Consider the following 14,887-nt stretch of genomic DNA (forward strand, 5'->3'; position numbering starts at 1 on the left):
ATGCAGAATTCAAAAATACTGAAATTAGTATAATTTTATGTCTTTAATTACCAGTTCTTTAAGTACCTATCAGAGTAAACTGAAATCTTGCCACACAAGTGTTAATTTGAGATAAAAATGTGTTTGATAACAAGCATTTACACTAATTGCCATGGCCATGTATGAACAGAGTACACATGCTTGAGGGAACCTTCCTTGTTCTCTTTTTAATACCCCTTAAAATAGAACTTTCACAGTCTGGTAGGCATTTCTGCAGTAGCATTTAAACTCTCTGAAGAATTGCTTTCATATACACTATTTGACTGACACCATAACATAAAAACTCTCCTAAAACAAACCCTGGTAGTAGTCCCAGCATTTTGTCTTGCTTGCACAGGTTGAGGTTCATAACTGAAATAATTATTTTGGACACACACAACACTGACAATGTCTGAAAAATGTAAATGAATGGTGGACATTGCTGCTTTCCCATATACCTACATTGTATAGGGAAAAGGGGTGTGATAAGTGGGCTTTGTAGCAGGTAAACACATAGCAGGTAAACTCTATGGCACTCTGTATCTTGCTCTGAGAAGATAAAATTCAGCAGTATTTCAGGCAGAAGCTCAAAAGCCTTCTACTTGCCTGTACCCTCACAGGTAGGGTGTTTATTTAGGGTATTTTCAAATATCTTTGGAATTGTTTATGCAAGTTAACATTTCTTTACTTAGGTCATTTCTTTACTGAAGGTCATCTATGACAAGAATTTACTAAAAAATTAATGTGCCAGGTAGGTACTGCATCCAAATTAAAGGGAAACTGAACCTTTTGCAAAATTACACAATTAGATAGAAATAACTCACACAAAAGCAATGTTAATTACTTATCACAGCACACAGGCCAAGATTTAACATGTCTTGTTTCACCACTGCCTTTCCTGTATTGCCACATCCTTGGTTGCCTGTCTTGTGTGCAAGGTGCAGCAGGAAATCCCAGGCTAGAGAATGGCAGGGACAAGTCACTAAAATCCATGTGGTAACACATTTTCAGTGGGAGCAAGGTGAAGGTCTGCCAAGCAGCTCTCAATCTGATACTTGTCAATCTTTCAATGGAAACTTGTAGGCATATAAAAAATCATGACAGCCTTCCCAATGATTTAAAGGGATGACAGCAGTGCATTACAGCAAACACATGGGGAGTACATCCCAGGTTGTCTAATAAGCAGAGTCCTTGCCTGAGTATTTGCATATGTGCAAATATTCCATTAGCATATGAGATGTTATGTTTTAAGAATATAAATATGCACAAGTGCAATGGGCAAAGGTTAATAAATATGTTAAGCTGTGAATGTAAGCAATTTTAGAGTGGTGTTATAATTTTGTCTACATTTATACACAATCTGACTCTGATCAAGGAAGTTAGTTTTTGTCTGCTGGAGCAACTGAAATTTTACATTATTAAAAATCTTCATTTGTCCATTTATTTGTTATCATGCAGCCTATTTACTGAGCTCAGAGCATGGTTCTTCCAGGGCTTGTTGAAACCTTGAGGACATATTTTTTGGGAAGTGGAACAGCTAATTTTCTCCTGACTGTGCATCCTTGCGTTGTTTTTACACAAGGCTCTGTTTTTCCCCAGCAAATACTAAAAGTAACTGCTTTTTACTGATTTTGGGCATCATCTTGCAAAGTGTGGCTTGACTAAAGCAATGCAGCCCTGTGGTTAATAATACATGGTGCCTTTGTGGCTGCAGGCACTGCCACGTGTTCACATAACTTCTGGTGATGAAAGATGAACAAGACTTGATTCCATGTTCCCCCACCAGCAAAAAGCATAAGAACTGTTCATTTACTGCAGTTTAAAGAGGGAGAGAGGTGGCAGAGAAAAACCTGTCAGCAGTAAGTGCCCTGGTGTGGGTGGCCAGAGGCGGTGACATTGCTGGTTCCTTGTCACAGCCACTCTGCCTGCCGTGGGTGGTTTGCAGTTTATGCCTGGATGAGGTGTGCAGGGAAGTCTGTATTTCATACAGCTGCTTTGCCCTGTCACCACTTTGGCTTGGGGAGCCAAAGTTGCAATAGTTGTAGTCTTTTACCACTTTTAAGCTTCTTTTAAGAACAGTGGGCATGAAGACATGTATTAAAAAACAGCCAGAGAGAGCTTGAAGTTTTGAAATCAGAGTGTTTACTGCCAGACACATTTTCCCTATGGAGATAAACACTTTAGATGTGTCTCACATTTTGCAAAAGGAAAGGCTGTAGCTTTTTGAGGATCAAGCCTCCTTATGTATTTAGTGATAAAAACATCAAAAACTTGAGCCTTTAACTGCTTGGAGCGTGACAGTAGAAGGCACAGGATGCTTAAACATAGAGCATTTGTTCTACCATTTATTTGAGCAGAGAGGTAATAAAACTGTCAAACACTAACTTCTTTTAATACTTTTAAATTAAATATTACCAATGTGGTGGTTATTCCTCAGTGTTAAAGTAAGACTTTATATCTAGCATTACAAACATACACTAACACTTTAGACTGGAATGATTTCCAGTGTCTGAGCTTCATGAAAAACTGATCTTTAACTGATCTCCCGCTGAGATGGCACAGGCATCCTCAGTCATAAAAGGGTCTCTGTAAAAGTGCGTTCAATATACACAGATGAACACACATTTTTAATGAAAGAAGATTGAAACTGCATTTGTGGCACTTCTAAAACTCTGTCAAAGCAACTAGTATATTTTTCTTGTCACAAGGGAGAAAAAATTACTAATTTTGCTACTCTCAAATATCTGAATTAATGACTTAGAGCATTCTGAAGGAAAGAAAATCTTACGTTAACACAAAACTTTGTGCTTGTAAAAATTAAGGTGAAACACCATCTCTGTCAGAGATACATTTATTTGAATAAATAAAGTTGCACAGGCCAGGGGAGGGTGTTGATCATTTGATTTAATCCTTGTATGTTGTATGGAGCCTGAACATAACCATTCTGCTTGTTTAAGGGACTCAGGAACAGAATTTGCATCAATACCATGTTTCCATGGAAATCAGATTAAATTAATTTAATGTTTGTGTGAGCCTCATCCTGCCAGGAAAATGACATCCCCTTTGATTAAGATATCTACTTATCTTTTGTTTTTATTTTTAAAGATTGGAAGGAAATGGCTTATGTAGCAAAGAAAGCTAGAAAAAGTTAAGAAACAATTATCCTGCACTTTTGCTTTATTTAGCTGCTAGACTGTATATAAAGTGTTTCAGGCTTTTTTTTTTTCTACTGCAAATCACTTTTTTTGAAAAAAATAAAAATAAAAATCCAACTATTCTTTATTTGTGGACTGCACTTCAGGTGTAGCAGACCCTCTAAAAATTCTCAGAGCATTTGCTAGTGGATTCCATAATTTTTCATGATGGGATGCTTATTTGCCACTTTGTTCCAAAAAGTCATGTGGAAACACCCCAGGCAGTTTCAGTCTGCATAGAGGAAAGGTGTCACAGGTGGAGAAAATCTGAGGAAGTCTCACAAAATAGCATAAGAAACCAAACTTATGAAGGCTCCAGGGAATAGCTTCAAAAATGACCTCTGAACTTGGCATGCAGTTATTGCAGGTGTCATGTAAAGACCAGAGTTACTCTTTGGATACCCCCCAAAAAAGGTGTATCACAGCAGTGTGCCTCAGCTCCACTGAGCACTGAGTTCCACATTATTTGTGAGACCTAGGCTTGTAGGCTTAGAGCTAGTTTAGATATATTTAGCCTACATTTGTCAAATCACTTGAAATGTTTAAGTTTATCCAAAAAGGAGAGCTGTTATTTGATAAAAAGTAGCCCCTTCTGTGGGGAAGGAACATCTGATACCATAAATCTATTTAATTTAGCAAGCAAAACAAGAAATCAGACTAAGTAGAAATTTGCAATTAAAGAAGTGAGACTGGAAAACAGATGACTGTAACTAATAATTGGAAGATCTCAAATAACAGGAGAAAAAATAACCTAAAAGCAGAAAGAAAAACAGGGAATTTGTTCAAAATAGTTCTTCAGTCCTCAAATATGCACCTTGGCTTAAGAAACACTTCCTTTTGTACCTAAATAAAACTTTGAGCATCTTTAAAGCAGCTGTTATGAAGTATTTCTGGATGTTTTGCCTTTGCCTGGTTTATTTGGGAAAAAAGTACAAAACAAAGCTTACCCCCCAAACAGAAGAATTCAGAACAACTATGAGATTTTGTCAAATTAACTGAATACTTAATAATGTAATTTTAAAAGTCATATGGGGGAGCAAGAGATAGAAAGGCTGAAAATATTGGTATATTCATCTGAGCACTTTATGCTCGAAGACTTCTTTCTTCTGAAAGCTTTGAAAATTAATCAAAAGGAATAAATATCTCCTTGTTCTTTTTGTTTTATCAAAACAAGATGTATTATACAGAAAATGTTATTTTTGTTTTATTTTGTTTTGTTTTGTTGATTAACAAAAATGCACAGGTTATCCATCAAAAATATATTGGTTTTGAGGGAACAGTTCTTGTACCAGTACAAAAAGTGTTGTTTGATCAAAACTATTTGAGCAAGATTCATTTTGGCCTTTCTGCACATACAGATAGGAATCACAGGTGGTTCCTCTAAAACGACTTTTGCCCCCTCCCTCTGAAATAACTGATCTTCGTTGCAGTCCTCCCTTGCTGCCTGTTTATATCTCTTGGACCCAGCAGGTCTTGAGAGGAGGGGCTGCCCTGCAGCTCGGCCTTTGTAGCAATTGACATTTATTTCAGTCACCATTTCTTTAGCATTCATTAGACACTGATTAGAGAGGATGATAAAGATGTTGCTGGAGATCAAAGCCCATTTTGGACTGGGGAAAAAAAAAAAAAAAGCATGCAAAGTAGCATTTTAAATGGATGCATCTATTTAATCTATTCGCTGGTGATATTTTCATACACGTGGTTTAGTGGTATTAGATTCAGAAGGTGTAGCAGAGGCTTTAATTTGCTTCAGTTCTGGTCTAATAGGCATAAAGACACCAGAGGATTCTGAAATACTGAACTCAGAGGTACTCTGACAAACCTTTGTACTCATAATAACAGGAGCTGGTGTGAGCTTATACAATTTAAAACTAATTGCCCAGCCAACATGCTCATTACCATATTGATGCAGTTCATAAATCAAAGCCCTGCCTATTCAAGCTGTTTACTAGTCTTGCATTAAGCAGCATATTTCAACTGAGAAATGTAGCATGTTGCCAAAACACTGCAGAAACTTTATAAGACTGATAGGAGTGTAAACCTGGGGAGCTGAAGTGCCACAAACCTGGCACTAAAGTGCTTGTTCTTGTTTGTTTTCTGAGTATGTTCTGATCTAGCCTTGAAAGTTTCCCTAATAATGTACTGGAGCACAGAAACAGGTCCTTAAGCAGCAGGGAGTTGCTGGCAATTTTTATCAGCTTGGCTTCCTACAGCAGCTTCTTTGCTTAGCCAGGAGACTAACACACACGTTTTTTTGGAAGCAATACAGTACTTATGCCAGCTGAATTGAGGTGCATACATAAAGAATACTGGCTTTTTTTGTATAAGGAAAGGAGAGATTAAGGCTCTTAGCTAAGAAACCTAAGTTAGTCATCAAAATTTGGCGCCTGAAGTTAAATTCTTTGAATAGTCTACTAAGGAATATGAAAGTACAGTTCATCTGCCTAAACAAGTGCCTGCCTGCAGGTGCCAAGCAGTGCCCCTGAGATGCCCTGCTGTCCTACAACATCCACACAGTAGGTATGTCAGAGGAGCTGGAGGAGATTTCCACCTCTTTGAGCTGCCAGCTGAAGCCCAAGTGGGTTAGTTTAGGACATCTCAAAGGACATTAGAAGCCTATGTTTAGGCAGTTGAACTAACCCTTTTTCCTTCAGGTATTCAGCCAGCTGGCTTGGGTATCAGAAACAATCAGGTGCTGCAAACAGGACTAAAATACTTGGGCAGGGTTCGGAAGCTACAGGAGTCTGTCTGCTTCCCACTCTCTAGACTGGCTGGTTTCAAACCAAATGAGACAGTTCTTATCCCAAACTCCAGTGTCCTGTGAGTTATTTTTCTCTCTGTACTTCTCTCAGAAAGCAGCAAGAGAGTTTTTGTGTGTTTTCTCCTGGAATGAGTGTAGTAGCTCCTGGCGGCTGCTGGGGCATCTCTTCCCCTGCATCAGGCTTTCACCCCTGTGTTGGCCATGGTCACAGGTGGCAAGGACAGGGGGTGCTGAAGAAAGAGCCAAGACATTAAGATTACTTCGAAGATCAGAACCAGGACTTGATATTGAACTTATTGGTGTAAAGGAAGCTTGAAGCAGAAGCGCTGCACTAAAGAGTTACTGAAGGGTGTTGGAGCTGTTGGGGGAATTTTATAGATTATGTGAAAATCAGAAGATTGGAGGGGTGTAAGGGTTTACTTAAGATTATCTGATCATCCCTGTTTAAGAGATCCCAGTTCAGGAGAAAAAGGGCACATATTTCTAATGAAATGCAACTCTCTTCCATAAACAATATTAGCAAGAGGAGTTCATCCTATTAAAACAAGTGCTGATCTTCAGTCGTGATGCCTGATGAAGCCTCAGTCTCTTATGTTCTTTGTGTAAATTCAATCATGATGATTAGTAAATAAAACATTTTTTATGTAAGGAAGATGCAAAGTGATTAAGACAACGCTTTAGTGAAATTTTGATTCCAGCTTGCAACTTTCTGCTGGCTGTGTGGTCATAGCAGATGCAAGCATACAATTCTTTACATGCAGATTGTGGATAATAATGGTTAAAACCGAAATTAATACGAACTTTCTCAGAAGGCACCCAAGATAGTGATATGTTTTTCTTTTTCAGAGAGGGAAATAAATTTAAAGAACTTAATTTCTTTCATTTTAAGGAGTTATGAACCATATAAAACCAAACCATACCAGTTTCTGACCCTGTGAAATGCCAAAATAACTGCTTTTGGCTGCTAGTTGGTGGCACATGTTCAGCAGAGGTTTCTCAGGGGGATATGTACAATTTTGGAAGATATTTGCAAGCTGTAAAATATATTTTTTTTTGTTGATAAACAATTTTGAACAGAGAAGAGTTAAATGGAAAAAAACCCCTAAAACCAAAATAATAAACCTTGTTTATTTACCTATCTTGTAGACTGAGAAGGTTGTCTTCAGTCATTTCTCTTTCAAGAGCTTAAAAATAAAAATATATGACTAGAACTGTGCTATGTAACTATATGTTATCACAGATCTCCTCCAATATGAAAAAAGATTGGTCCTTCCAGCTTCTTTCCACTTGTGCAAAATGAAAATTAATTTCCAAATAGTCCATTGAGCATCCCATGAACATACATAATGGGATTAATTTTACAAACTGAAGGAACAGGAAGGAGAAGCTGCTCATACCTGTGTGTCTTTGCTTGCAGAAAGGATGTTTCCTGACTGGTGTGGACTGGCAGCTGAGATAAAAGTCTGGGATCTTACCAACGTGAAGCTCATTAGCCCAAGGGACACAGACTTTTTTTTCCTATGTGGTTCATTTTGGAGCTTGTGTTTATGAACAGTGTCCATGCATGGCTGGCTACTCTTCCTGGTCCACACTGATTGCACTGCCCATACAAAAACAAAGCCAAATTATTCTAGGGCGATATCTTTACATCAGGTTTAATTTCTCAAGCAGTTCAGAGTGTAATTTTAAATCACTCAAAATTGCCTTCAAAGCATGTAGTCAAACAACCTTTGGCCAGTATCTCATCACGAGATTGATGGTACATTTCATGCATGTAAGACAAGGTACAGGAGGCAGAGCAGGGAATACAAAAGTAACACATTGAATGCAGTGGTAAAAGGTGCCTATTGGCAGAAGGAAAGACAGATCTTACTGTTTGAAGATGCTGTACTGCTGTTCACACATTCCTGCCATTTGGTTTTGCTCAGCATTGTAACCATGCTATTCACGGGCTGCACAGGGCAGAAAGATTTGCAAAATCAAGGCCCACTTTATGTAAACTAACTAGAACTAAACATTGCCCATGGAGCTAGCTCTTAGAAAGGGCAACACTCTTTTTGTAAAGGGTGTTTTATCACCTTATTTGGGTTTACCATGTGTGCAAGGTGACAGTGACAGTGCCTTTGGACATGCTGGTTTAGGCAGAATTACAATTGAGTCAGCATACTGGCAAGATGTTAGTGCCTCCGCTGGATTAAACTCAGCCTCAAGCTCAGCTAATAGCACAAAATATGTCAAAAATTCCTCTCATAGCAGTCCTTCCTCCTATGTACTGCAAGTAGGTCCAGCTGTAAATAAATTGCTGACATTGCTATGTTTGTTAAGTGGGTGCTTGGAAAACAGCACATCTGCCACCAACAGTTGCACCTAAGACAAACATCAATGTAAGCACTATTAAATTAACGAAGTGTCTCTTTATCATTTCAGTTTATTGCATTTGAGAAGATATTTTACTTTCCTTGGCAATGAGAATGAGCTTCTTACCCAGTGGAGGTGGGGGCAGGGATGCCAAAGCTGGTAGTAGACAGTCCTGGTAGTGCAGCTGTCCTGGGATAATGAACACTTCTGAATTGAGACAACCCTCACTAAACTGTCATATAAAGTAATTTCTGAAAAATGGCTGTCTCAAGACGTGGCTTCATTTGCTGACTGACTCATTCATAACTATGCCAAATTTTTTGCTGAATAAAATACTGCTTAACTTCAGTGAAGGCAATCAGGAGCATGAGGTGTAGGAGAAACCAGCATCTCAGTGCCACCTCCTTCTCTCGCTGAAATGAGTCAGGATGGATGTAGATGGGGCAGCATCTGTGCCAAGTATCTGTGCCTCGAGGATATCTCAAGGTGAAAAACGTAATCTACAGCTACAAGCCCGAGTACATGAATACATCCATCACACAAGTAGAAGGGCATTGCAGCATTTCCATCTTTGCTGTTTGCTCTGTTCAAAAGCAAAATAGAAAAACACTTCCAAAATTTAACTATAACTCAAAGACTTCTCACCCTGTATTTCCAGTGACAGTACATCCTTCTCCTTTCCAAGCCAGATTTGCAATAACTGATTTATAATCACACTCAGATGCTCATATGTCCAGTAACTTGTACCACAGCTACATTTTGCAGCTTATGCAGAAGTCTGTCTGCAAGCTATGATTCTATTTATATATATATATATAAAAAGAAAGACTTGTAAAGCTTTGGCAGCAAATGTAGCTCTTGACAAAACATAGGCAGAAAATAATTAGAATTTGCAAGTGACATGGAAGCTAATTTTGGTACTCCTTTGCACTGGCTTTATACTACATCAAAAGGCATTTCACTGCCTACCTTTTCAAAATCTGACAGCATCCAAACTCAAGCAGTGGGAACCTGACTCCAGGTGCTCCAGGTGATATAGCAAGCACGATGTTAAGGTCTGGCATAATATGAAGAATGAGGTCATGCTGTATTTTTAGAAGTGCTTGGTGTTCCTATGAAGCATGCTCTTACTCTCTCTTTTTATTTTTTTTTCCTTTCCCTCTCCTTTATTTTCTGTCTTTTTCTGTGAATAATTCAGCCAATGCTTGCAGAAGGCTGTTTTCGCCCCAGGGATTCTCACACACACTTCTGTTGACAGAGTTCTTGTGCAGCAAGGAAGCTGAAATGTCCTTTGTTAAGGATCTGCTCATTTCTTTTTCTGTTCTGCCCCAATGCTTGGAGGATCTTTTGGTTACTCACTCAGTTCCTGTTGTTACCCTTATGGAAATTAACTGAATTGAAAAATATGGAGTTTTTAACATACCCTTGCAAAGCAGGTAAAATTATTATCAGTAAAAATCCTAATCTTGTTATTTTCTCTTAGCCTATGTATCTCTCATGCTCTTGCCTTGTTTGCTTATTTTTTCAAGGGAATATTGTATAAGTCAATAGAAAATACTAAGCAAAGTCATTGTAAAAGGAAAAAAATGCACTAGGGCCTGAGAGGTATAAACTTTTTATTTTAGGTGAGTGGTGTACTGTTACAGCCAAGATCAGGACTTGATTTGCTGGTTTACTATCTCAGTTCAGATTTAAACTGAATTTCAACTGAAAAAGTTACATCTATTCACATGCTCTGTAACACCAAAATACATAATGGGTATTGAAAAGCACTAATTTAAGTCGTGTTTGAAAAGTTGTTTTAGGTGATTTGCTGTTAGAGTAACACTATGAAATAAATTGTAATAATTTGATTTCAGGCAAAGGGGAATTGAGCCAGTACAACATGATACACTGAACTTGAACTGTGAGGCTTCACATACATGTGCTAGGCCATATGAGAACTTCCCTTACATGGCATGTCACTAGCTATATCACAAATCTGTATTAATTTACTGCTGATTTGTAATAAGTTTTCATTAATAAATAACATTCTGTCTATAAGTTTTAAACTCACATGTGTGAACAACTGAAGTTGCTACACCCAGATATGCATTTAGCAAAAAAAAAAAAAATCCTGTGTGTTGCTTTTTAATGTTTTTGCTCTTACTAATGCTTCTTGGAGCCAGTTCTGGTTGGACAGTTACCTCTGGTAGCCCTGAATTCCCTTTTTAGTTGAAAAACCTATATACACTTTCATTATTCCTTACCTAGCTTCCACCAGTAGAGCTAATGCTACAGTATATATTTAGAATTATGTATGTATACAAAAGTAATCTCCATATTTATAAAGACTTGAAGACCTTTTCCAGAAAGTTTACTAGTTTTCAGAACTTGTATGTGGGTACATTCATCACTGTGGTGAGAATTACATTCTTTTGCAGGACTATCTTAGAGGCCTTTTGCAACATAAACAGATTTAGCTCTGGATGTTCAGAGCACTCTGAGTTACCAATTTTGCTATGGGCAGGATTTATAAATTCTCTGCTTTGCCAAGAGCACTCCATTTTTAGGAGCTAGAAATGTGTATGTGTAACTCTTTATAAATATGGAATTTAATATTGGACATAAAAGTGTGAGGTTTTAATAGTCACTGCTAGATTGAGTAAAAAGATATGTTGCACAGGAGGAACAAGGGTAAACTGACATTCTCTCTTCTCAACACTTCCTCCTCAGAGATTTCTAGCCATACTTGCTAGAAATACAAAACCAGCCTGCTTTTGAATACTTGCTGTATTCCAATCTCATCCCAGAAAAAATAAAGAGTACAATAGAACAAGCAAATCCAGTAAACAGAAAAACACTTCCATTATTTTTGCAATTCAACTGTAAAATTTACAGCTTTACCTCATATCCTGTTAAAAAAAAACAACAACCTCATTTGAGAGAAATAACTCAGCAAAGTTTTAAAATAGATAATTAGATATTAATTTTCAATGTTATAAACAGAGATATATAGAAATATAATGAAAAATACAATATTTTGGATGATAATTCAAGTTTGGGAGTCTAAAGCATCATCCTAAACTACTAGAAATAGAAAATATATAATTCACTTATTGTGTGCATGCCTACTGCAGAATTTGACGTACAAGGCAGAAACTGATACACAGGAAGTTCCACCTAAATATGAGGAAGAACTTCTTTATTGTGTAATAACCTCTTTATTATTCTCTGTTGTTCTAGTCTCTGTGACTACAACAGATTGTCCAGGGAGGTTATAGAATCTCTCCCTCACCAGAGATATTCAACAAGTGTCTAGACACAACCCTGTGCCATGTGCTCCAGGATGGCCCTGCTTGTGCAGGGAGGTTGGACCAGATGACCCCCTGTGGTCCCCCTGCATCTCATCCCATCCCATCCCATCCCATCCCATCCCATCCCATCCCATCCCATCCCATCCCATCCCATCCCATCCCATCCCATCCCATCCCATCCCGTGATCCTGTGATCCTATGAATTTCTGTAACTACTTCTGGAGCATTTTTTGGTAAATGTTTGGCTTAACAGGAAAGATGTTACTGTGAACACAGAGGTGTATTTCCACAGATGCCATCACAGCAGGTCCTGCTTGGCAGCATTACCAAAACTAAAGAGGGCCCAGGAAATGGGCCAAGGATGAGAAGAAAGAGTGACAATAGGAAGGGGTGAAGATTGGGAAAGAGAATCTCTGGAGGAGATCTGGAGCCATGAGCATTGCTACTTCTGGAACAGATGAAGAAAGGGACAGCCACCAGCAGCCATGGCCGGTGAACACAACCCACCCTCTCACCTGATGTGGGCAGCCAGGCCAGAGTTCTTTTGCTGCCCTTAAGGCAGTCTGCTAGAGTAGGCAGAACTTTTTGGCTTATAGTTGGCTTTTTGTGGTGGGAGCGTGGCTTCTTCCAGGGTGCTGGGTGTCCGGGACTCAGAAGCAAAAGTGATGGCTCATAGAGAGGCACAGATAATAATCACCTGAAATGGGAAGAGGCTTTTTCCCTGTGCCCACAATGTACAAGATATTGTGGGAAAACTTAGTTATTCCAATCAGTCCATCTAAATGTGGGAATGTGTTTTCTTTTTCAAAGACATTGTGCTCATTGTGCTCAATTAGTTCTCTTCTGGAAGTGAAGTCAGCTCTGTGTAGATGACTAACCTGAAGCACCTGAGAAAATGAGGCCTTCAGAAGTAGGTTTCTCATTCACGCATAGATAATGTAATCTGTTGTTATTGTGTACCACAGATATGGGCTGGAATTCTTTTTGGCATTATTCCTCCCTCTAAAGGCTGGATGACTACTGATGTAAGCTTTTTCCCTAGACATTCTCTATAGTTTTGTATTAGGCAGTCAAGCCAGGAGGGAGACTTCTCCCACATCAAAATAGGTAAACAGGATAAGTGAGAGTATTTACCCTCTGGAAGCATTTTTCTCTCCCCACTGACTCCAGCAGGAGGTTAGACAGTTTGCAGTAATGTCTGATGTTTAAATAGCTATCAATAGCTGAGAGGAGGTCTACATAAAAAGTGTATGCCTACATGCTCACATCTATTACAGCTGCAGTTCAAATGACAAAGGCAGTACAATAAATCCAAATTTTCTGAATGTGTAACAATATTCTTTCTATTACCAAAGGTATGCCTGTAACGGTAAAATATACACTAACCAGAACTAAAATATGCCTAGCTGGTATGCACTGCTCAGTTTATGGCACATGCAGTGACAGGCACATCACATGTCAGCATCTTACTTTGCTTGCTTCCCACTTTGACAGTCACAGTGCTGCCTTCTGACACATCTTCCTCATCACTGACAGGTTTGCCACATACATCAAAGGCTTAAGCTTCTCTTTTTATTTTGAAAAGCTTCTGTTCTGCTTTGCTCTCTCACAGATGGAGTACTGAAACAATCATTAAAATAAATACTATCAATATTCAATCTGTCACAAGAAGTAAATGACATGCATGGGTGAATGGAAGCTATTCAGTGTTGCAAGATCAGTTCCTCAGCTGCTCCCTTCTCCCAGTGCATTGGAGATGCACTGCCTAGATGTGAGCACGGACATTAAGACTTTTAAAGCAGACAAGGCCAACTAAAATGTAGCATTGAAGCTCTCTGTTATTTTTAGCCTGCTCCTTTCCCTTTTCAAATCTATTGGAAATGGGCAAGTACTGCACTGCACTGGCAATTCACTGAATTTGAGACAATCATACCTGTAATGACACCTTTTCTGTCTGTTTTTCCTATGACATTTCCCTATGTTTTGTTCCTTAGTCTTCCCTATGGCATTTTAGCAGCTTTATCAGAGAAGTGTAAAAGTTGTCATTTAACAGGCAATGAAAATACAGTGAACAGAGGCATTTTTAGATAACAAGCATATGTCTAACATCACTTCAAATTATTCTGAACCATTGTGTCAATAATCAACTTAAAATCATTAATTCAAAAATATTTCTTCATTTTCCATTTCTTTCCCAGTCTCTAAGCAAAACAAGTTAGAATTCTCATGTTTTAAGTTCATTTAATCTGCATACATGATACATTTTTGATCCATTGCAAGCATGTTGCCATTAATTTATTTTTTTTTTCAGGAGCTTTAAGGATTCAGATGTTTTGTATGAGAATTCAAGCATTAATAATGACTGTGTGATCATGGTTTTGGAAATCAAGGAATATATTTCCTGGCTGCATATGCATATTTATGTTTCCTAAGAAACACAAGAATGAAGTAATTTTGAACTCTGATGGATGAAACCCATTGGAATGGAAGCTAACATCTATGAAGAAGAACAGGGCTCACCTTATCTTACATCTGCCGAGTGCCTGGGAACTCCAAAGGAAGCCAAGTATGAAGAATACCAAAGAAAGACAGAAAATCAGACAACTCCATATCAATTTCAGAATGTGTTACTGGAACCTGAGCTGAGCTTGCTGTCTGTGTCATCCTTATTGGACCACAATGAGACATCTTTACAACTTGGCACAGCTTCAGGGCGTGCCAGTGGCACCAACCAGCCCGAGACAAAGCACCTTTGTGAAGAATTAACCTGTTCTACAAGGCACATGTCACAGGAAGATCCTTTAAACCTTCCCATGCACACAGAATGGCCAATCCCCACAGGAAAAAATTCAGACAAGAAGCCAGAAGCAAATTATGAGATCAGAGTCATAAAACACAAACCATGTGCTATCACATTTTCTGATTTTGAATTTTTATCACACAAAGCTGACACTAAGCTCCACATTTGCGAGGCAGAAGAAGCAGGTGATTTGTCTTATGAAGAGGAAGAAACAGATAACAGAGGTGACGAGGATACATTTACAGAACTGCCACTGTATGAGGCATTTTTCAAAGGTCTTCAGAGAAGGAATGTTCCTCAAAGAAAGCAAGCTAAACATGAACTTACTAAATATCAGCACATCTGTCATTTAGAAGACTGCAGTAATCATTCTGAAAAGGCATTGAAGGACCATGATAAGGAAGAAAAGCACTTGGATCGGGAGGTAATACAAGCTACTCTTTAGTTTCAAGTGTGTCTT

The 14,887-nt window shown here is 38.5% G+C and overlaps 1 protein-coding gene across 2 annotated transcripts in view; it reads left to right on the forward strand.

Moving 5' to 3' along the window:
* The window catches only part of STARD13 (StAR related lipid transfer domain containing 13), a 284,897-nt gene that overhangs the window by 30,616 nt on the left and 239,394 nt on the right, over positions 1 to 14,887 (forward strand). For both annotated transcript variants that reach the window (XM_086881597.1, XM_023918534.2), the window contains exon 2: positions 13,939 to 14,851. In XM_086881597.1, coding sequence (XP_086737723.1) covers positions 14,096 to 14,851 — 756 coding nt within the window. In that variant the 5' untranslated portion in view covers positions 13,939 to 14,095. The remainder of the gene's footprint in view (positions 1 to 13,938; positions 14,852 to 14,887) is intronic.

Source organism: Cyanistes caeruleus, chromosome 3, assembly GCF_971803275.1.
Source record: "Cyanistes caeruleus chromosome 3, bCyaCae1.hap1.1, whole genome shotgun sequence".
NCBI lineage: Eukaryota > Metazoa > Chordata > Aves > Passeriformes > Paridae > Cyanistes > Cyanistes caeruleus.